Source organism: Dromaius novaehollandiae, chromosome 6 (genome assembly GCF_036370855.1).
Source record: "Dromaius novaehollandiae isolate bDroNov1 chromosome 6, bDroNov1.hap1, whole genome shotgun sequence".
In the NCBI taxonomy this organism is placed as follows: Eukaryota; Metazoa; Chordata; class Aves; order Casuariiformes; family Dromaiidae; genus Dromaius; species Dromaius novaehollandiae.
Genome location: NC_088103.1, coordinates 32,414,797 through 32,435,890, shown reverse-complemented (window position 1 = coordinate 32,435,890; position 21,094 = coordinate 32,414,797). Strand labels below are relative to the sequence as shown.

The 21,094-nt window shown below is 64.1% G+C and overlaps 1 protein-coding gene across 3 annotated transcripts in view; it reads right to left on the bottom strand.

Annotated features, from left to right (window-relative positions):
- Positions 1-7,337: 7,337 nt before the first annotated feature.
- The window catches only part of SLIT1 (slit guidance ligand 1), a 34,846-nt gene continuing 21,089 nt past the window's right edge, over positions 7,338-21,094 (bottom strand). Inside the window, exons 5-37 of one of the 3 annotated variants that reach the window (XM_064514109.1) lie at positions 20,845-20,916; positions 20,654-20,725; positions 20,117-20,188; positions 19,567-19,730; positions 19,144-19,291; positions 18,556-18,627; positions 18,402-18,473; positions 18,244-18,315; positions 18,013-18,156; positions 17,741-17,904; positions 17,538-17,561; positions 17,134-17,278; positions 16,894-16,968; positions 16,672-16,815; positions 16,193-16,336; positions 15,757-15,923; positions 14,759-14,891; positions 14,105-14,173; positions 13,459-13,530; positions 13,138-13,209; positions 12,881-12,952; positions 12,423-12,586; positions 12,029-12,153; positions 11,764-11,861; positions 11,170-11,309; positions 10,923-11,016; positions 10,622-10,759; positions 10,144-10,381; positions 9,895-10,025; positions 9,565-9,719; positions 9,193-9,481; positions 7,935-8,146; positions 7,338-7,645 (exon numbers count right to left, since the gene is read on the bottom strand). In XM_064514109.1, the coding sequence (XP_064370179.1) occupies positions 7,407-7,645; positions 7,935-8,146; positions 9,193-9,481; positions 9,565-9,719; positions 9,895-10,025; positions 10,144-10,381; positions 10,622-10,759; positions 10,923-11,016; positions 11,170-11,309; positions 11,764-11,861; positions 12,029-12,153; positions 12,423-12,586; positions 12,881-12,952; positions 13,138-13,209; positions 13,459-13,530; positions 14,105-14,173; positions 14,759-14,891; positions 15,757-15,923; positions 16,193-16,336; positions 16,672-16,815; positions 16,894-16,968; positions 17,134-17,278; positions 17,538-17,561; positions 17,741-17,904; positions 18,013-18,156; positions 18,244-18,315; positions 18,402-18,473; positions 18,556-18,627; positions 19,144-19,291; positions 19,567-19,730; positions 20,117-20,188; positions 20,654-20,725; positions 20,845-20,916 (4,192 nt within the window). In that variant the 3' untranslated portion in view covers positions 7,338-7,406. Of the gene's footprint in view, positions 7,846-7,934; positions 8,147-9,192; positions 9,482-9,564; positions 9,720-9,894; positions 10,026-10,143; positions 10,382-10,621; positions 10,760-10,922; positions 11,017-11,169; positions 11,310-11,763; positions 11,862-12,028; positions 12,154-12,422; positions 12,587-12,880; positions 12,953-13,137; positions 13,210-13,458; positions 13,531-14,104; positions 14,174-14,758; positions 14,892-15,756; positions 15,924-16,192; positions 16,337-16,671; positions 16,816-16,893; positions 16,969-17,133; positions 17,279-17,537; positions 17,562-17,740; positions 17,905-18,012; positions 18,157-18,243; positions 18,316-18,401; positions 18,474-18,555; positions 18,628-19,143; positions 19,292-19,566; positions 19,731-20,116; positions 20,189-20,653; positions 20,726-20,844; positions 20,917-21,094 lie in introns of all 3 variants that reach the window. The other 2 variants (XM_064514110.1, XM_064514108.1) reach the window with 2 other exon arrangements.

The window sequence follows — 21,094 nt, the reverse complement described above, 5'->3', positions numbered from 1 at the left end:
GGTGTCAGATGACTGCTGGACAGGATGGCATTGGCTGGGAAGCTAGGTTTTCTTGATGAGTGCTCAGATGTTTGAATTTTTTCTCCTTTTCTTTCTTCTGATCAGTCTTCATGTTGCATTAGTCTCTTCCTGATTTACTTCTCTCCATGCAGCTACATTTCAGCTAGCATACGTAGAGGTAATACCATATATATAACTTGTTGCTCCTGGTTAGCGACTTAGAACATGCACTACTTATTTCTGTTCATTCTGCCACCTGGCTACATGCTGTTCAGGCATGGCCTGTGCTTTTTCAGCAGTCTGGGCCAAATAAGTGCGGTTTCTACGCAATGAAATGGATGCACAGGGAATTGTAGATGATCTTAATGAATGGCAGGAAATAAGCTACATTTTTCATTGCCTTTGTTCCACAGGGGCATCAACTGCATTTTTGTCTGCTAAGGGTGCAGACTGGCCCACTGGCACTACCACAGTGCCATCCTCTGCTCCACAGCCTCCTTCTCTGTGCACCCTGCAGCTCCCCACTCCATCTCCTTTCTCCATCCCTGATTTCAGCACGAGCCAAATGCTCTTACTGCTGCTGCCCTGGAGTTGTGGGCATCTTCAGATGCTAGAAGCCATTCTGCCGTCTTCTCAACTCACTCTGAATTGCCGTTTCTGTGTTTTTCAGGGTTTTTCTTCTTAAACGCATATGCTTGTCCCATATAATAAGGCATGTATCTCTTTAAGGATCTTTCCTCTGTCTGTTACTTTGGCTTTCCCTACTGGGCACTTTCTCATCATATTCTTGAAACCAGTCTCCATCCCAGCTCCCCATCCCATGTATCTGGAGTAGCATCTTCCTAGATCTGCATCTCCGCAGATCTCCTTGCTGTGCCTCTTCTGTTAGGCCACTTCTCTCATTTGCTTGGTTAACTCTTCCTCTCTCATCTTGTCATTGGCAGCTCTGGGTCTTCACAGTTCGCGTGGTCAGGAACTTGTAGCCTTACCTAACCCAAGAGGGGCTTGCCTGGCTAGGATTGCTGTGCTCAGAGTCAAAATTTATCTGTCTTATGTGTGCCCATGCTGTTCGAGGGCTGTACCAAGAGCAGTTTGAGTGCAGGATGGCTCCTCCTACCTGTAGCTGTTAGATTGTCATCTAGCAATGATATTCCTTGAATCTGTTTCTCTGCTGACTGGGTGCATGCAGTATATCCGAGATGTGCACAGTTAATATTCATCACTATCAAGGTCATTTTTACCAGCTAGTCACTATGCGCTGTGGTGTTCCTGTGTCCTACTGCAAACTCTCCAGCAGCGCGTCTTCACAGCAAACTTTCTCCAAAGAGCTGTCTCGCAGGCACCGATGCTTTCAGATGAGCTTTCCACCACGTTGCTGATCATCCTCTGGGGGCCAGGAAAGCAAGATGAAATCACACCCTCTGCTCTCCGCATGACTGTCCCCCCGTGCCGGGGGAGAGCAGCTCAGCAGAGGACTGAGCGGGCCGGCGGTCTGCCCGAGCCTCTCTTTGCCTGCACGTAGATGAGCAAAGCCGCAGCCCTGCCTGCCTTCCCACGGTTCCTTCATCACCTCTGGGCTCTCAATACCTGCTCTGGGCTGCCACCGCCCCACAGGTTGTCCTAGGAGGTGCAGCAAGGTCTCAGCATGGTGCTCTGCTTGTTTTGAAGTCCTGTGGTTGCCGTCCTTTGGTCTCGGACCTGTCAGCTCTCGACGCCTGCCTGCTGCTCCTCAGGCGCGTGTGCCAAACTGCCCACCTCCTGCTCCCACTGGCCTCTGCGGGAAGAGGGTCAAGCCCCAGCAAGCGTCTTTCTCAGCACCTCCTCCCCAGAGAAGCCCCGGGGCTGCTCAGGAGGGTCTGCGTCCTCAGGTCGTGTGTCTGGACAGGCTACAGATGAGGCAGGGTTAGGTTTGTCCCCCTGCCAGGGACGTCACTGTAGCTTTTTGTGTAGCTGTAGATTTTTGAGAAAATCATGAGGATATGATTTCCCCGCGTCGCGCGCGTTTCCCTTGTGTTGTAGCGTCCGTTCGGCCCATCCTTTAGCTTGGTGGTTGTGAAATGAATCCATCTGTTCTAAGATGTTCTCAGGAGTTCTTGTTTGTATTAAGATCCCCCCTAGGCTTAGTGGAAATCGTGGTCCCCCTCCTCTTGCCTCCCTCCCCTCCCTCCCTCCGTGGCCCAGCCCTCTGTTTCAAGAGCACTTCCACCCCGTCGCCGCGAGCGCCGCGGGGGGCAGCTGGCGGTTTTGATTCAGGGCACGTTGGCAGCTTCAGGGCAGCCTGGAAATCTGAGAGACACCCGGGTGGCGTCCGCCCGTCGGTCCGGAGGCCGGGTGGTGCCTCAGACTGCATTGCTAGCCAATGTTTTCTAAGTCTGTTTGTAACAGTACCTAATTTTAAAATGAAATGTGAATATATATTATGTGTAGGTGCCATGTAAGATAGTGTTGTGCTAGGCAGCAGGATGCTAACCTACTTTTTAAGCGTTTGGGGGCAGGAAAAGGCGTTTTTCTCTCACTTCATGCTCACGGATCTAATATTGTAAATAGTTTTTTATATTTATTTCATGGGCTTTCCACAGGTTCTTGTCGTGACTGGTGTCGGTTGGTGGGCTGTGTCTCCCGGGCGGTCTCTGCTCCCTGGGGTTGTCCTGGGAGTTCGGCTTGGCACAACCAAAGGGCTGGCTTTTTGCGTGGGGGGGGGGGGGGGGGACAGGAAGGGGCGGGATGGGGGGGACAATGGCGGTGCATGGTTTGCTTTTTACCTTGCATCCAAGTTGAAGCATTAACTCTTTCTCTTCATCTCATTTTGACAATGTTGGAACCGGTCGAAGGCCGCGGCCCCCACGCTGGGGATGCGGCGAGCTACCCTGGCCGGCCAGGAGGGGGGTCCCCCGGGGCGGGGGGGCATCGCAAGCAATAAGATTTGTAGTAATAACGCCTGCTGCCGCGGCAGAGTGGCCTCGGGGCAGGGAAGGGGCTGTCCGCCTTTCCCCAGCGGCCGGGGCCGGGTCTCAGTGGGAACGCGCCGGCACGGGGCGCCCTGGCCGTGGGGCACCCACGGGTGCGGAGGTGGGAGTCCGCTGGGGCTCCCGGCAAAACCCTGAGTCGGCCAGGGCAGGACAGGTAGTTATCGATAGCAAAAACGCGCTAGGAAATGGTGTGTTATCCTGAACAGCTGCCTTCTGGGCTCCTGTGTTTCCTGCGGGTTGAAGTGCCCGGCGGGAGGACAGCCACCGTCGCCCGCACAATGCCAGGGCTGGGCCCAGAACGCCGTTGGCGTCTTTGCTTGCCGTTCTGCAATCTTCATGCTCCTTCTAGGGGGTTTGAGGTCATTTGCTTGTTTGGTTGGTTTTTTCCTGAGTGTGTTTGGAATTTTTTTTTTTTTATTTTATTTTTTTACCCCTTTTGGCTGGAAGCATTTGCTGGCTCTGCTCCCCGGCAGAGCGAGCCCCGCTGCCTGGAGGGCAGCGCTGGTTGGATCATCTCTGCTTTTGTGGTGACGGGTCCCTAACTTCAGAGGCTGGAGCGGGGAGCACTGCCGGCTCCTGGCCGCGCGGGGCGCCTCGCTAATCCCCACGCTTCCTTCTCCCTCGGAGCAGTTGTATAAAAAAAAGCAGCAAAAAAACATAATTTTTTTTCTTTGTAAGCTGTTCAACGTTTAAATATTAGTTCCAGCCTAATAGCAAGTGTTTTTCCTTCATCTGTGTCTGCTTCCCTGGAAGAGTTTTGTTGCTCTGTTTGTTTCTGTATGAATTTTAGACACTGATCTGAAAAGTCCTCCTGTCCGGTACTGTATGTTTGAGCCTAACCAATGTGAACTTTACAGAACAGCTATGGGAAATGTAAGCTGGTGACTGCGTGTGGGAAAGATGTGGCTTGGGACTGCATTTCCGTTTGCTCTGGGTATGGGGAAGTACTGCGTCTTGATTTGAGAAAATGAAATGTCTGCTGTGAATTATTGGTTGGAAATGTTGAGAGGGGTTTCCATTAGATAATGTTTACATACCTCACCTGACGAACCTTTGAAAGTGTATATAAAAAATAAAATAAAATTATATTAAGTTGCTTTAAATCAATATGTATAGCTATAAGAGCTGGGTCATTTGAACTTTGAATATGTATCAACTCTCTAAATGTCGACATTTTGTGAACTCTGTGCTCCTGTCTTTTATTTCATATTAGACTATCAAGGAAGTTGTGTTCTTGTTACAGGTAAAAGGTCCCTGACTAAGATTTGAACTCCTCAAGGATTCCCACCACCTTGTTTTCTTTTATTCCTCCATTGTTGATATTCACCCTATGAGCTTTCTAAAGGTCCGTATTTTATTGCAGCTTATTAAACGTTTCTTTGATATCAAAGCTTGTTTGGTGTAATAACTGGGAAGGAGCAAAGGTGAGTGTGGGCGTAGAGGGGGCTGCACGGCGGGGAAGGCTGAGACCTCCCCGACTCCAGAGCAGGGGCTGCCCCAAGGAGCCCTGCTTTGTGTGTCCCCCATTTCAGGGCTGTCACCACAGGGATGAGGTGGCTCGCTCCAGTTTGGAGGAGGGATGAGAGGGAAGCTCCAAGGTGCGAAAGGAGGCACATACAGCAGGGATGTTTCTGCAAGGGGTTTCTCTAGGAGGCCCCTCTTAAAGTCCGGTATTAGCTCAGAGCAGAAGGTTTTCCTCCCTTGGGTCTTTCTAAGGCCCCCAAGAAGGAAGAAGGACCTACAGCACTTGATGTCTGTCTTCGCCACTGGCTGGTTTCTGCACAAACTGGCTGTTGCAGTAACTTTTTTCCCTTCTTCCAGCTGCCTGGGGCTGCCTGGGGCTGCCCTGCGCCCCAAGCACCGGTCCGCGTGCTGCGCAAGGAAGGAGGGAGCAGCGGCCACCGAGCAGCTGCGCAGACCCTGCCCCGTCCCCTGCCAGAGGGTGGCAGGAACCCTTCCCTGGCCCAGTCTAGCCTCGTTTCCCTGCAAAGTCGCGCACGTTGAGTTATCATCACCGAGCAGGGCTGGGGCCCTCTGCGGGTGGGAGCTCGCTGGGGGAGAGGGCTAGTGGGAGCGCCAGGTCTTGTGGCACGGTGGGTTTGTGTTTCTCTACCCACAGAGGCTGCAGGAGTCTCGCTGCCTGGCTTTTGTGTTGCCTGGGGCCAATCCAGGCTTTGCCACGTCCCCTCCTCTGCCATCCCCGTGGCCGAGCCCAGTCCCCCCCAGCAGTGCCTGCTGCCCTGGCCCCTGCTGCTGCCCCAGGGTTTACAAGTGCCCAGCTTACCCTCAGCCACCCCATCTGCTTAGCAGCTGCCCTTTCCCTTCCCGTCCTGCCACGTGCACGACCCAAGCAGCGACACCTCCTTTTGCTTTGCGGCACTAAGCAGGCGGGCTGTCCCCCTCGCCGGGGACGGCAGCCGTCCCCCCACCCCTGCCACCTCCTCGGAGCACAAGCTGCCCTCCTTCCCTCCGGGAAAGATGAGGCCGGGTCGCTGAAGGAATAAATGTCATGTTCACATGGAAGACAACATAGACAATATCAAACATCTCCTAAAACAGTACAGCCTCTGCTAGCAAAAGGGTGCTCAGCGCCTCCCTCACCGGCCTAGTACAAACCAGCATCTCCAACAGTGACACACACAAACCCCACGGGCCCAACAAAGCCACGGCCACTGTCCTGCCCAGTAGCATCTGTAAACAAAAAAGAAAACATCATTTGTTGACCCAAACATATAAAAATACTATAACAAAATGAAATACAAATATATATTAGAATCTGTAAGTATTCTGTATAAAGAGATACTTTAGCGGTTAGCTTACAGCAAGAACAGAAACACAACACAACCAAGCCCGGTCTCAGCCATGGGCAAAATGAGATGTGTCCTGGGTCCATGGTGCAGCAGAGGGGTCTCTCGGTGGAGAGGGCGTCCGTGGCCGAAACACGTCCCCAAGGCAGCAGACACATCCTGGCAGCCGGGGGTGGGCCAGGGGTGGTCACAGCACCCACGGAGCTGGTTGCACCCAGCGGCGATACCCAGGGCACAACCGCAGCCGGCAGCACTGCCCCACGGCTGGTGGCCAGCGCTGGAGCCATGGGATGGAGGGATTCAGCATTGCAGCTCCGGGATGATTCGTCCACACCGGCGAAGGGGCGATGCACTGTCCAGGCTGCGCGTGGTGTCTCAGGTCGGTCCACAGCCCCCGTGGCCACAGAAGCAACGCCGGAGAGGCCGGCTGCGTGCTGTCCCCGGCACGCTGCCCTGCTCCCGCGCCAGCCGCAGCGCTGTCGGTTTGGAGGGGCATCGCTTGGGCGCGGGAGCTCCCACCGGGGCAGAGGCTGGTGGGACCTGCCCCGGCTGCGTGGTGCTGCCGGCATCTGCCTCGGGCATCTTCAGCCTCACGCTGGCCCCAGTGTCTATATGGCCTGAGCGCTGGCCAAGGGCACCGCGCACCCACAGCCCTGCCGTCCCGGCAGCCGCAAGACCCCTCCCCAGATTCCCTGGGCAGCAGGGGGGCCCCAGGGCCTCCTGTATTTTTTGCTGGGTGCCCCCAACCTCTTCAGGTGTGTTCAGGCACCCACCAGGGTCTCAGCGGGCAGCGCGGCAGCATCCAGGGGCAGCAGATGGGGCCCCCGACTCGCAGCCCTCAGTGTGGCCAGGCAGGGCTGCAAGCGCCATCACCCCCCCCCCCCCCCCCGCAGTGGGCTCCCCCAGCTCCCCAGAGGCCAAGTGCCATCCCGGCATTGCCTTGCACACCAGACGCTGCCCGGTGGGGCTGAGCACACCCCTTATTGGACCCCACAGATGTCTGCGTCCCGCTCCAGCACAGCAAAGTGCTGCTGGGGCCACCCTCGAGCCAGGGCTCTGGCGGCGCTGTGCCCCGCTTCATGCACCCGGAGCCTGGCCAAATGCACAGCCCCGTGATGCATCGGCATTGTGGGCCCCCGCTGCCCCGGGGGGGCTCTGGCCGTGCAGCTGGCGGTGGGGGGCACCTGGGCTCCACCGGCAGCACCGCAGGGTGGCTGCTGTCCCGGCAGCGCTGCTGGCTGTCCCCAGGCAGCTCGGTCCAGGGAGGGGGGATGCAGCCGGCCGGAGGGGAGGAAGCGAAGCCAGGAATGCCGGCCCTTTCCGAGCCTTTCCATAGGGATGCCCCGGGCCCCACCACCGCCGTCAGGCCGCTCCGGTCCGGCCCCAGGGGCCGGCAAGGGCCGGCTGGGTGCATGCGCTCCCTTCCACGGGCGCCGCAGGGGAGTGAGCAGAGCCGAAGCCAGGGGCCAAGGAGGGGGCAGGGCAGGCGCCACCGTGCCCCCACCTTGCATAAGTACATCTGCGTAGCTGCATTTCTTAAAAAAAATTCTCTATCTACACGTTTGCTTGGGGTTTTTTTGTTTTTTTTTGTTTTTCCTTTTTCTTTTCCAACCCTCTAGACGCAACAGCTCTACCCTCGTCCGGGCTGTGCCGTGAGGCCAGCCGGGCTCCTCCGAGAGATGCGGCCGGGCTCCGTGAGCACCCTGGGCAGCAGCGCCACGAGGGAAGGGGAGGTCCTGGCGGTGGTGGGGGGGTCCCCGGCGGCCCTCCGCGGTCGTCGGCGATGGCGGCTGCGCGGGGCCGGGCCCGCTGGGGGCTCGGCGGTCACAGGCACTGGCTGCAGCCGCACTTGCTGGGCTTCTCCACCTCCTGCACGAAGGACGCGCCATTGCTGCACTCGAAGGCGTACTTCCTCCGCTTGAGGCGCAGGCCGGTGCAGCAGCCCGCCGTGGGGCCGCTGCAGGCCCCCCGGCACTCCACCCAGGCCACAGGCCGCGTGGTCTGGCAGATGGCGTAGCCCCGCTGCACCTGGTGGAAGTCCCGCACCGGCACCCCCCGGCACTCGGGCTCTGCGGGACAGCGGCGGCTCAGCCGGGGCCCCGCGGCGCCGCCGCCCCCCCCGCCGCCGCCCCGCCGCCGCCCCGCCGCCTCCCCCTACCTCGGTCACACAGGGCGCCAGTGTAGCCGCCGTGGCACTCGCAGGCCGCCTCGCCGTCGGGGCCGAGGCGGCAGCGCCCGTGGACGCAGGGCTGGCGGCGGCAGGGGTCGGGCGGCTCCGCCGGCTGGTTGCACAGGGCGCCCTGGAAGCCCTCGTGGCACTGGCAGCTGTAGGAGAGGGCGTCGAGGGGCAGGCACAGCCCATGCACGCACCTGCGGGCACCCCACGCCGTCAGCTGCCCGCCGGCACGGCCCTGGCACCGGCACGGCGCGCTGCAGCGCTGGCACCGGCACCAATGGGCATGGCACCGCCAGCCCAGCACTGCCCGGCACGGCACAGCCCAGCACAGCATTGCACCAGCAATGGCATTGCAGCAGCATGGCACAGCTCAGCACCTCCAGCACGGCACAGCCTGGCAGGGCATTGCACCGGCACGGCATTGCACCAGCATGGCACAGCTCGGCACCGCCGGCACAGCCCGGCACAGCATTGCAGCGGCACGGCACAGCCTGGCACCGCTGGCACAGCACTGGACTGGCAGAGTCCAGCTCCAGCACCGCCGGCAGAGCTGTGGCACAGCCCAGCTCCGGCACAGCCTGGCACAGCACCGGCACGGCACTGGCACAGCCCGGCACCACCAGCCAGCACCACGGCCCGGCCCTGGCAGGGAGCCTGGCAGCCAACGGGAGGGGAAGGCGGTGAGGAGGGACAGCCAATGGGGTGTCACAGGGCAGCCCACAAGCGTGGCAGCCAATGAAGAGGCAGGAGCTGAGAGGGTGGCCAATGAGGGCAGCCAGGGATGAGGGGCGGGTGATGAGGGGCAGCCAATGAGGAGGGGCAGCCAATGAGCCAGCTGGGTGAGGTAGTTGCTGTGGGACAGCCAATGAGCTTGAGGAGGTGCAGCCAATCAGAAGGGGCGATCAGTGAGCCAATGAGGCGGGGCAGTCACTATGGGACAGCCAATGGGCCAGGGCCATTGCTGCAGGGCAACCAATGGGGCACGGTCATTGCTCTAGCGAGGTCACTGTGGGGCAGTCAATGGGGCAAATGACTCGCAGCGGGGCAGCCAATGGGGTGAATGGGGTCATGCAGGCCAGCCAATGGGGCGAACGGGTCATGTTGGCCAGCCAATGGGGCGAATGGGTCATGCAGGCCAGCCAATGGGGCGAATGGGTCGCTGTAGGGCATCCACTGCGGCAAGTAGACCAGTGTAGGGCATTCAATGGGGCAGGTGGGTCGCTATGGGGCTCACACTCACTTGTGCCCCTGGCAGGGGCTGTCGCGGGGCTGGTCGCAGTGGGGCCCGGCCCAGCCGGGCTCACAGTGGCACACGGGGCCCTGGGTGCCGGCGGGCTGGCAGATGCCGTGCAGGCAGTAGAGCTTGCGGCAGGGCTCGCAGCCCGGCACCACCCCCGGCGTCATCCGCGTCTTGGTGAAGTCCTGCAGCTCGTTGTTGATGTAGAGGTTGCGGATGCACCCGTGGAAGCTGGTGCCGTTGAGGAGCTGCCAGAGGCGGAAGGCAGCCGAGTTCACGTCCACAGGCATCCCTGGCAGAGAGCGGGGGCCGTCAGCACGCTGTGCCAGGGAAGGGGCTGCCACAGCCTCTGCCACAGCCCTCTGCGGGCCCTACCTCCCACGTAGAGCGGGGCCTCACTGTTGAGCGTGTAGTGCTTGCCGAAGTTGTCCATGGTCATGGGGCTGCCACCGTCAATGGAGAGGTTCACCATCTGGTCAAAGGTCACCAGCTCCACGGTGTGGAACTGCCCGTCGTTAATGGTCTCAGCGCTGGGGGGGAGGGCTCCGTCACGGTGGTGGCCCCCACCGCTGTGGTCCCCTCCCACCCCATGGAGAGCCCGTGGGACCCCCCAGAGCTCCCCCTGCGGCGGGGATGGGTCGGCTCCATGCAAGGTGGGGCTTGGGGAGCAAAACACCCAGCACCACAGTGCCCCAGCAGAGATACCTGTAGATGGCTGAGCTGGGGTGGGTGCCGGGGTCGTAGCTGACCCTCACGTGGCCCTGGTACAGCTCCACGGCCATGTGGTCGCTGTCCCCATTGTACAGCAGGATCCCGTTGCCTTCTGCCGTGGAGACCTGGTGGCAGGAGAGGAGGGAGCCCCCCGTCCCATGCCAGCCCGCTCACCCACCCGCCGGCGGCCCGAGCCCGCCAGCCCCAGGGCCGCAGCACCCTGGCTCGGCCCCGCACCCTCACCTGCAGGGTGATGTTGGCGTGGGGCCAGTCCTGCAGGTCGGTGAACTGCAGGTACGTGTCGCGGTCCACAAAGTTGACGCTCAGCAGCTTCTCGCACTTGGGGCCGCCGAAGCCGGGCAGGCACCGGCACAGGGCACGGGCGCCCAGCTCCACGCACTGGGCGCCGTTCTGGCACTCGGCCCGCTCGCAGGGGCTGGGCTGCCCAGTGGCGCGGGGCGGCATCTCGCACAGCTGGCCGCTGCGGGGTGGAGGGGAGCATCGGGGCAGCACGCCGAGCAGGGCCGTGGGGTGCCCCCCCCCCGCGCCGCCCCTCCGGCGGGGAGAGCAATGCATCTGGCCTGGCTGCACCCAGGCATTTCGGGGCACCCTGCAGCGCCCAGGCACCAGTAGCATTGCTCAGGCTCCCTTCTGCACAGTGACCCATAACAGTTGCAATAGCAGTGACTGCTCCCCTCTGCACAGTGACCCATAGCTGTACCTGTAGCCCTCGGCGCAGAGGCAGGAGTAGCCGTTCACCTCGTCCACGCAGCGAGCGTTGTTCTGGCACCGGTGGTCCTGGCAGTCATCAAAGTCCTCGCTGCAGTTGGTGCCCACGTAGCCGGGGGCACACTTGCACCTGCGGGCAGGATGGGCGCTAAGCGCCGCGGCCGGAGGGCTGCTCCCTGCGGCGGCCCCCACGCCACCCCGGGCCCCCTTGCTGGCTCACAAGCTGCAGCCCCCAAAAGCCAGGTCACCACCCCGGGCGGCGGGGGGGACCAGCCCGGTGGAGCGGCACTCACTGGGGGCCTTGCCGGGTGGAGATGCACCGGGAGCCATGCTGGCACGGGCTGAGCTCGGCCGAGCAGAAATCTGGCGGCTGCTCGCAGAAATCCCCTGCGGGACAGGAAAGTGGGTGACAGAGCGTACCGGATCCGGTCCCGGCCGCAGCCTGGGCGCATCGCCCGCAGCACCGTGGGACGGCCCAGGCCCCCTGCCGCTGTGCTGAGAGAGGAGAGGCGGCGGAGGCGCGTGCCCCCCGGGCGGTACCTGCGTAGCGGGCAGGGCAGAGGCAGGTGTAGCTGGCGGCGGCGGGCAGGCAGGAGCCGCCGTTCTCGCAGCGGTGCTCTGTGCAGGGGTCGCTGGCGGCGCGGCAGCTCGGGCCCTCGAAGCCCGCCGCGCACAGGCACCTGGCCGCAGGGGCGCGCATCAGAGCGGGCAGCCCCACATGCGTGGGGCAGCACCGGGGGGGGGGGGGGCACTTTCTTTGCACCCCCCCGGCTGCCCCTGGGCTGTGCATGCAGAAGCAAGTGCCAAGGGAGGGGGGAAGCGTCTGGCTGGGGCGGCAGCCCCCGCACAGCCCCAGGCGCCGGGGAAGGATGCTGGGTTGCCAAGGCGACGGGCTGAGAGGCCATTTAGCACGGGGATGCTGCGCGCATCCCGGCTCCTCGCCTGCAGCCTGGCATTTATTTTCAGCCACTAATTGCGTCCGGTTTCCCAGAAAGGCCTCCGGGGCTCTGGGCAGCGTGGGGGCACGGCAGCCCCGCGGTGAGCGGCAGCACCCCCCGGCCCCATCCTGGGGCGCAGTGGCTCCATGCCACTGCCTGAGCAGCCAGGTTTTGGGGTTCCCGGGGCAGCGCTCACCTGAAGCCGGTTCCTTCGCCCTGCTGGGGCTGGCAGGTCCCACTGTTGGCGCAAGGGTTGCTGGAGCAGCTGTCGAGAGCCACTTCGCAGTCCCTGCCCTGGGGAAGGAACCAGAGGGAGACGGGAGGGCGGCAGGGCACTGTGCCCCGCTGGCCCCACACATCCCCCCAGGTGAGCCCAGCCCGCAGGGTGCTGCAGGGCCGAGCCCCCCTTTGCACCCCTCCCCTGTGCGGGGAGGGCACCAGCCCCCCGGGACCCTCGCTACCTCGTAGCCACCGGGGCAGGCGCAGCGGTAGCCATTGAGCAGGTCATTGTGGCAGGTGCCCTGGTTCTGGCAGGGGCTGGAGAGGCAGGGGTTGCACTTGGCCTGGACGCTCAGGGCCGGTGGGCCTGCGGGGCGTGGAGCCGTGAGCGAAGTGGGGGGCGGCCGCGGACGAGGACCGCGTTCAGGAGCAGCCCCCCGAGCCCCCACGGAGGGGCCGGGTATGAGGGGACAGCCAGAGGTTTGGGGACATGCGCTGAGAATGTGACGTGGCGTGGGCATCCGTTGGGGCCCCCACCTGCACCGGGGCACGCGGGCTCCTGGAGCATCCTCCCACCGCCATGGGCAGGGTGGGGGCAGCGGGAAGGAGGGCACGGCTGGAGCGGGCGCTTCTCACCTTGGCACTCGAACTTCTTGGCCGGGGTGGTGAGCAGCAGCTTGCCTTCCATGTCGGGGGGCCCGGCGCAGCGGGCGATGCCGGGCTCCTTGTAGCCCGTCTTGACCCAGCTGGAGAGCCAGCGGAGGTTGCAGCTGCAGTACAGCGGGTTGGCCCCAATGGCCCTGTGGGGGACGAAGGGCAAAACTGCAGCGGCCACCCAGGCTCCCCAAGGAGGGGATGGGGCTCGGAGACGCTGGGACGGGTCAGGACACAGCCAAGGCTTCTGCTCCGCCACGAAACAGAGACGAGCTCAGGGGCTGATGTGAAGGGCCACAGTATTTAATGCCTTCTTCACTGCAAAGCTCAGCTGTGGCCACGGGCTGGCAGGACCATGAGGGGGTGAAACACCGCCAATGCTTTTTAAAGGTCTCCCCAGCCTGTGTTCAGCCCAGACCTGGGGCGCAGGAGACACTCACAGGTGGGACAGGGAGGTGACGTCCGCGAAGATGCCCTCGGGGAGGCTGGAGATGTCATTGCCATGGAGAGACCTGCAGGGAAGAGAAGGCCCTGCGATCCCAGCAGATCCCTGATGGGCGGCCAGGACAGCGGCAGGCTGGGGTCCCTGCGCCCCGTGCCTGCGGCCCCTGGCACCAGCCCCATGGGTCCAGACCCTGCCGCCCCGTCGCTGCTGCCGGGAGGCCGAGTGGGGAGCAGGGCCGCAGCGGGCACTTACAGCAGCCGCAGCGAGCGGAGGCCCTCGAAGGCCAGCGGAGGGATGCACTGCAGGGAGTTGTAGCTGAGGATCCTGCGGAGGGGAAGGAGGAGGCAACAGTGTCGCGGGCACTGCCGCGGGGAGCCCACCCCGCCAGCCACCTGGCCCGTGTCCTGCCCCACTGCATCCCACACATCAGCAGCACCTTGAGACACGGCTTCACCCAGGCGGGCGAGATCCTGGTGTCCCCAGCACCCCCTGGTCTTCAGGTCCCCTCAACCCCCCCCCCAGCAGCCAGGAGACGCAGCAGCCCACACGGCGTGCCCCGCAGCCCGCACTCACAGGGTGGTGAGCTGGCTCATGTTGGTGAAGGAGGAGTTGCTCAGGGAGCTGATCTTGTTGTTGCTCAGGTCGCTGGAAAACACAAACGCTGGGGGATCGCAGCTGGCTGCACCTCATCCCCTCTCGCTGCCCGCCCGCCCGTGACGGCAGCAGGGTGCAAGGGCCCTGGGATTGCCCTGCCGCGGGCACTGGCGCCAGTCCCACAGCACGGGGCACTGGAGGGCCTAGACCCCTCCCTGGAGCTCAGCACCATGCTCTGGGGTAAGGGAGCAAAGATGCAGCATCTGTGCTAGCGGGAGTAGCCAGCGACCACAGAAACGCCGAAAGTAAGTGGCCTGGGGTCACCTAGGAGCAGATAGGGAAGGTGACCTTCTGCTGTGCCTTAGGTGTCACAGCATCCCTGGTGCACCCATGCACAAACCGAGATGTCCACCACCCTGGGGAAATGATCGGGCTCAAGAGGGGCTGCCAAGATCAGGGCAGTAACACCGCTGTCACACCATGTCCAGCACCAGCGGGGCCCTGGCTGGGACGTGAGCGTGCTGGGGGCTGAGCACCGCTCCCAGCTGTGCCAGCCCGTCCTGGGGGTCACCCGTCCTCGCCCGCGGCATGGCCGGCTGCTGGCCTCCTGCTCCCGGCTGCTCACACAAGCTGCAGATACTTGAAGGTGGAGAGCTGTCCGGGCACCTGGGTGAACTGGTTTCCATCTAGGTAGCTGCGAGGGAGAACGAAAGCACCTTGGGGGGGCTGCGAAACACAAGGTCCCTCCTCCCGCCCTCCTGTTTCTCCTGCAGAGACCCCCAGGGACTTGGGGCCGCAAGGAGCGTCTATGGGCCCCCTCTGGCCGGCGCGGGGAGCCCTTCGCTGGTGTGCAAGGCAGCGTCCCAGCGCGGCAGCACGCCTGTGCCTCCCGCACGCGGCTCTCCGGGGGCAGCCTCCCCGCGGCAGCATGTGCACGTGCCGCCAGCCACGTGCTGCACTCCTGCAGCCGACGCGAGCGTGGGCGGCTGCAACCGCTCGCCAGGCACGTGCGAGCGAGGGGGGCTGCAGAGAGGGGGGGCGTGCGAGACACAGCCGGGGAGGGAGGGGGCGTTATACATATGCAAGTGCACAGCCGGTGCTTGCAACGCGCTGCCGGCACAGGGCCCCGCAGGGGAGCCACCCCGCCCGCCCCCCACGCCGGCTTGGCTGCCGTCCCCATTGCAGCAGGGCGCAGAGCCCCTTTTGCAGCCCGGCGACGGGAACGGCGGTCCCGCGCATCCAGAGTCACGCAGAGCCACGACGCCCGCGTGCCACTCACAGCTCGGTGACGTTCTTGGGGATGCCCTTGGGCAGGGTGCGGAGGTGCTTGTTGCTGCAGCGGACCACCGTGTCGAGGCAGGTGCACTCCTGTGGGCACTGGGGCCGCGGGACGCAGCCGGGCTCCTCCTGGCCTGCACGGGGGACAGCGGGGCGCTGAGCGGCCAGGGCTCAGCCTCCTGCAGCGTGCAACCCCAAACTCAGTGCCTGCGCGGTGCTGATCACCCCTCATCCCCCAAAGCAGGGGGTGCACCCACGGGGGATGGCCCCAGGCTGACGCATGGCGCTCTCGGCCCCACAAGCTGCCCCCTCACCATGATGGAGGCCGCCGGCCAGCTCGAGGCTGCTCTGCTTTTTACCCTTTTCAGGCAAAAGTGCATCCATGGGGGACTGCAAAGAAAAGGGGCCGGGACCTGTGGCCAGCCTGGGACTGCAACTCCTGAAATGACTCCTTTAACCACCTCCGAAGAGGTGATGTGGGCAAGAGGGGCCTGCGCCGAGCCGCCGGGGGGACAAGCATCGCACCCTCTCCGGCGCTGGGCTGCTGCGGGAGAGGCGTCCCCAGCACGGCCGTATGCTAGCTCGCCCCGCCAGGCGAGGCGCAGGATGCAACCCTTCAGTCTTTGACGTGTCGGAGGAGGGAAAGCAGAAGAAACGAGGGTTTGTTTGTAAATATTTGCCAGGGCTCAAAATCTGTTCTGGATTAAAAAAAGGCTTTTCTCGAAACGTGCACGCTCCCCGCCTCCTCCGTCTGCCCGGCTCCGACACGTGAAAGCAGCAGCGCCAAGCCGGAGCGGGTTTCCCTACGGCTCGGCCCCTGGCAGCGCTCGGGCCGCAGGGTTTGCCAGCGCGAGCTTGTCCCCATCGCGGGGGGAGCACGCCGGTGAGCAGGGGCAGCCTCCGCTGTCTGCATGGGGGCGGCTCCGTTAGGGGAGGGCGATGCCGAGCGCGGTGCCGACCCGGGGGGAGCAGCCCAGCTCTGTGGGGCCCGTGAGTTACCTTCCTCACACCTGAAGTCAGGGAAGGCCACGTCCTGCAGCGGGATCTGCCGGAGGAAGGGGGGGTGCTGGCACCGCGGGTTCCCCGTCACGATCTTCCTCTTGCGCAGCCAGTCGCCCAGCCAGGCCAGCCGGCAGTTGCAGTTGAAGGGGTTGGCGAGCAGGTTCCTGCGCACACGGGAGGCAGCGCGAGGGCATCACCAGTGTCCCGGGCCAGCCCAGAGCTGCCAGCGCACACGGGACCACCAAGCCACCAGTGCAGCATGCACCAGAAGAAGGGGGGACGATGGGAGGTGGAAACTGCCCCCCTCCACCACCCCCTCCAACCGGGCCGGCAGCAAAAATTGCTTAAAAATTGCTTTAAAACTGCAGGTGACTGCATGCTCAGAGCGGCTGCCGGCCCCTGGGGGACTCCCACGCTCCCGGCCCCAACATACAGCGTGGAGAGGGCCTGCAGTGTGTCGAAGGCGCCCGGCGCGATGGTGCTGATCTGGTTGTCATACAGCGAGAGCAGGCGCACGTTGCGCAGCCCCGTGAAGCTGTCATTGTGGATGCAGCTGATGCGGTTGTTCCTCAGCATCCTGCAGACGAGGGGAGGGCAGGGGGCTTAGCTCAGGGCATCACTGAGAAAATTCACCCCTGCAAGCCCAACTCAGGCCAGACCCGGTGGGTCCTGCCAGGAAAAGCCTGAGCCGGGCTCCCAGGGCTGCAGCTGCACCCTGCAAAAACGAGCCCTTTCCCCAGAGCCTCGGGCTCCGGATACAGCCTGGGGATGGGGAAGGTGCTCCCGAGCTGCACCCTCAGTGATGCAAACAGCATCAGCCCGGTGGCTTGGATAGGGGCAAGGGAGGCAGGAGCAGGGACATCGCGGTCCCCGTGCCTGTGGGTGGCCCCGGGACGGAGGGCGCAGACTCACAGGGTCCTCAGCCCGTCCAGGCCCCGAAACATGCCGCTGCGCACCGACTCCAGCTGGTTGACGGTCAGGTGCAACTCGCTGACGGACGCGGCCCCCTCGAATGCCCCGTCCTCGATCTCCGACACCTTGTTGTTGCTGAGGTTGCTGGGGAGAGGGCAAAGCGGCGGGCTGGCACCGGCCGCCCTCACGTGCTCCCGGCACAGCCGCGTGCCCGATACTCACATCTTCTTCAGGTGCGGGAGTTTCTTGAAGATCCCCGTGGCCTCCAGGACAGAGATTTCATTGTTGTTCAGGCGCCTGGGGCGGGCAGTGGAGAGAAGAGCTCAGGAGATGGCTGCAAAGCAAGCGCGAGCGCCGGAGCCGCTCCGGCCGCAGAGGCAGCGAGCGGAGGCAGGCGCATGCCGGGGGCAAGGGAGCGGGGCCGGGGGCGGGAGCGGGGCCGGGGGCGGCCGAGGCCCTCACAGCTCGGCCGTGGACTGCGGGATGCGCTCAGGGATCTTGGTGAGCTTCAGGTTGGAGCACTCGACCACGCCGGCCTCGCAGCGGCACTTGGGGGGGCAGCCGACGTCGCTGTTGCACTCACTGTTCAGCTGGTAATCCTCCGTCCCTGCGCCGCGGCAAGGCCAGGGTGGGCACCGCTGCCCACCGCCGCTCCCACCCGCCGCCCGAGCCATCCGGGCAGCACCAGAGGCTGCACCGGGTCCCAGCACCCAGCGGTTTGTTACCGCAGCAGCCGGGAATTTTGGAAACGCGGCCTCACGGAGCTCTTGTACGAGCATTGCCGCAGGCAAGCTGCCAGGAAGGGCCCCACGCACGCATGCACACACACACGCAAGCATGCACGCACATGCAGCTTGTCCTCTTACCTGGGATGAAATACTGCTCTTTGGCTGCAGGAAGAAAAGCATGTAAGCACCATCCAGTACACAATTTCCACCCCCAAATCCCATGCTTAAGCTCTCCGGACAGCCGTGGGCAAGCGGACGGGGCACAGGAGCGGGGTGGTTGGGGGCTGTGCCCTGGCGAACCCTCCTGGAGCGGCCACGGCGGGGACAGGGATGGCTCTCACCTGAGCAGCGAAACTTCTTGCTCTTGATCTGGCCGATGCGCTTGTTGGCGAGGCGGCGGGGGCTGGCGCAGCGGGCGCCGCTGGTCTCCACGGGGTTGGCGCGCAGGAAGTCCGCCAGCCACTTGAGGTTGCAGTCGCAGACAAAGGGGTTTTGGGCCAGATGCCTGCGCCGGGGGGCAGCGGGTGATGGTGGGGCCGGCAGCCTGGGGCGGACGGCACGTCCCGCCACCCAGCTCCGCAGCGGACGCCCCACAGACGCCCCCGGCACTCACAGGGTCTGGATGGCCCGCAGGGAGCTGAAGGTGCCCTTGGCCAGGCTCTGGATCTTGTTGTCGTAGAGCGAGAGCAGTGAGAGGTTCTGCAGGTCCTGGAAGGCGTCCGCCCGCACGCAGTTGATCTTGTTGGCGTTGAGCAGCCTGGGGGGGGGGGGAGGAGCGCCGTGGGGCAGCAGGCACGGGGGGGCTCGGCCCCACTGCCCCCCGAAGTGCCCCACAGAGCCTTACAGCAGCTGCAGGGCGAAGAGGCCCCCAAAGACACCCCGAGGGAGCTCCGCGATCTTGTTGCCGTACAGCACCCTGCAGGAGGAAGGTGGGTGTGAGGGGGCCGTTGCCCCCCAGCCAGGGATGCAAGGCTCCCCGCACCCCCCGGCGCCGCCACTTACAGCGAGTTCAGCGAGCGCAGCCCCTGGAAGGCGTCGGGAGCGATCTCCGAGATCTGGTTGTTGCTCAGGTCTCTGAAAGCCGAAGGGAGAAGGCGCCCTGAGCCCTGTGCCCGCACAGAGCAGGGGGGCCGTGGGGCGAGGGCAGCGCACTCACATCCTCCGCAGCTTCTTGTAGGGGGAGAAGGCACCGGGCGGGATGGACTTGATGCCGTTCAGCTCCAGGCGGCTGCAACGAGAAGGGGAGTAGGTGAGGGCGGTAGGGCTGGCTGAGCCCCTGGTGCCCCATGGGTGGGCACAGTGGGGCTGGAAGGAGGGCTAGGGGCTGCAAGGCACCAAATCACCCCTCCCGGATCAGCTTGTGGTCAGGGGGTTGTCACAGGTGGGGGCAGCGCCGGAGGGCTGGGGGATGCCTCCTCCCTGCCAGTGCCCTGGTCTGGGGGCGCCCGCCGCCTCGGACACGCTCTGGATGTGCAACATCCCAGCGGAGGCTTTGCACCGTAATTGGATTCCCCTAAGGAGATTATTTCTCTATTTACATTTTTAATGCAGCTAAATCCAGGGCTCAATCCGGGCGGGATGTGGGGAGGGCACAGCCTGCTGCCCCAGCGGGCAGCCGCGGGGCTGGGGCTGAGCCACAGGGCTGCGCGCAGCACGTGCATCACGGCCGGCGGAGGAGCCGAGCTGCCAGAGCGAGGGGCTGCCCCGGCCCCGTGGCGCCGTGCCAGCCTGGGCCCCTACTCACATCTCCGTCATGGTCTCGGGCAGGTTGGCGGGGATGGCCGTGAGCCCCTTGCCCCGACAGTCCACGATGCCATTGCTGCAGGTGCACATGGCCGGGCAGGAGCCAGACGACAAGCTGCAGAGCTGGGCATGCGCCGTGTCCGCTTGTCCTGCCGGGAAGCAGCCAGCATGGAAACAGCGAAGGGACCTTGGTCACAGCCACGTGCCAAGCTGAGCGGGCGCGTGTGGCAGTGCGGATGGCCCCGGTGTGCCCCGACCCAACGCAGCTCCAGGGGCACAGGTAGATGCACCCCTCAGCGCAGACACTGGGGTGGCGACGTCCCTGCACCAGGCAGGCATCAGAGCCTGGCTCTGAGCTGTGAGCGGACGTGAGCTGAGTCAACTGCAGAGATTTTGCCCCCCGCAATGTCCCTGCCCCCCTCACCGGAGCAACTGAACTCGTTCTTCTGGATCTCGGCCACGTTGAGGCCGCGGAGCTGGGCCGGGCCGGCGCACTGGGTGAAGAGCCCGACGGTGGGGCGCTGGCGAAGCCACTGCGAGAGCCAGGCCAAGTGGCAGTCGCAGAAGAGGTGGTTGGAGTGCAGGCGGCTGCGGGCAGACAGGGCCGTCAGTGGCCACGGGATGGGGCTGCCCCCCGCCCTGCTCTCTGGCCGCCCCAAATCCCCGGGGCCTCATCTGGCCCATCCCGAAGGGTGGTGACACGCAAAGGGGTGTAGCGGAGGGAGGAGAGGGTCATGCTACGCCGGAGAAGGGGCCATGGGGAGCCTGAGCGCATCTGCATGTGCTGCCAAGTCCACCTTGCTTGGCAGCACTCGGGGACGGGTCTGATCCTCCTCCGCTAGCCTGCAGGGCTGTGCCCCCTCCCCTGCCGCCGCAGCACGACTGAACCGCCGGCCCAGGGAGCAGGGGGCTGCCGGGGCTCCTGGGCATCCCGCCGCGTCCCCCACCGCGCCCCACACCCCGCCGGCACTCACAACGTCCGCAGCTTGGGCATGTGGTTGAAGCTGGACACGGGGATGGAAGTGATGTTGTTGTTATTGAGGGTCCTGCGGGAAGGCAGAGGGAGCAGGTCAGGGCAGCCAGACTGCAACAGGAGTGTGACACCACCCAGACACGCCAGCCCCGGGAGCAGCGGCACGCATCCACCCCTTGAGCAGGGCCAGATGGCAACTTGCACCCAAGTGCCCAGGCAGTTGTTGCTGCCACTTGCAAGCTTTTCCCCTCCCGCACACATCCGTGCAGTCAGGCGGGCCTGTGGGGCAGGATCAGGCCCGGAGCACAGCCCTGCAGGAGTGTCGGGAGAAGAGGCTCTCCCCGAAGCCCCCGGGGACTCTGCTCAGCCCCGGCGGCGCCTGGTGCCAGACCCCAGCCCGGCCTCTCCTCAGCGCCAGGCAGAGACCTGGCGATGGTGGGATGTCCCTGCGGCGCCTCGGCATGCGCGGAGCACCCGGGGGCACCCGCATCCCTCCGTGGGGCTCGCTGGAGGCTCCAGCCAGCCCCAGCCCACTTACAGGACCTCCAGCCCCCGCAGGGCACGGAAAGCCCCATCCTCAATGCAGCTGATCTGGTTCTTGTCCAGTTGCCTGTGGGAGAAAGGAGGGAGCGTTACTGGGAGAGCTGGGGCGGAGAGCAGCCGGCTCCATGCGCCTCCCGCCTCCGAACCCGAGCCCAGACGCCCAGGCCCAGCCCGGCCGTGACTCACAGGTTCTTGAGGTCGGTGGCCCCACGGAAAGCTTTCCTGGGGATGGCCTGGATGAAGTTCTCGCTCAGGTCCCTGGGGAAGCAGGAGGCAAAATGAGCAGTGCCCGGGAAGCGCGGCGCCCTGGGGGGCGGCTGGCCCCAGCGCGGGGCGCGCAGGCTCACCCCGGTGCTGTGCGGCGCTGGCGCTCGCTGCATACCCGAGGGCCCTTGGGAAACCGTAATTTGGCAACCGCAGCCCTCAGTGCTTAAAC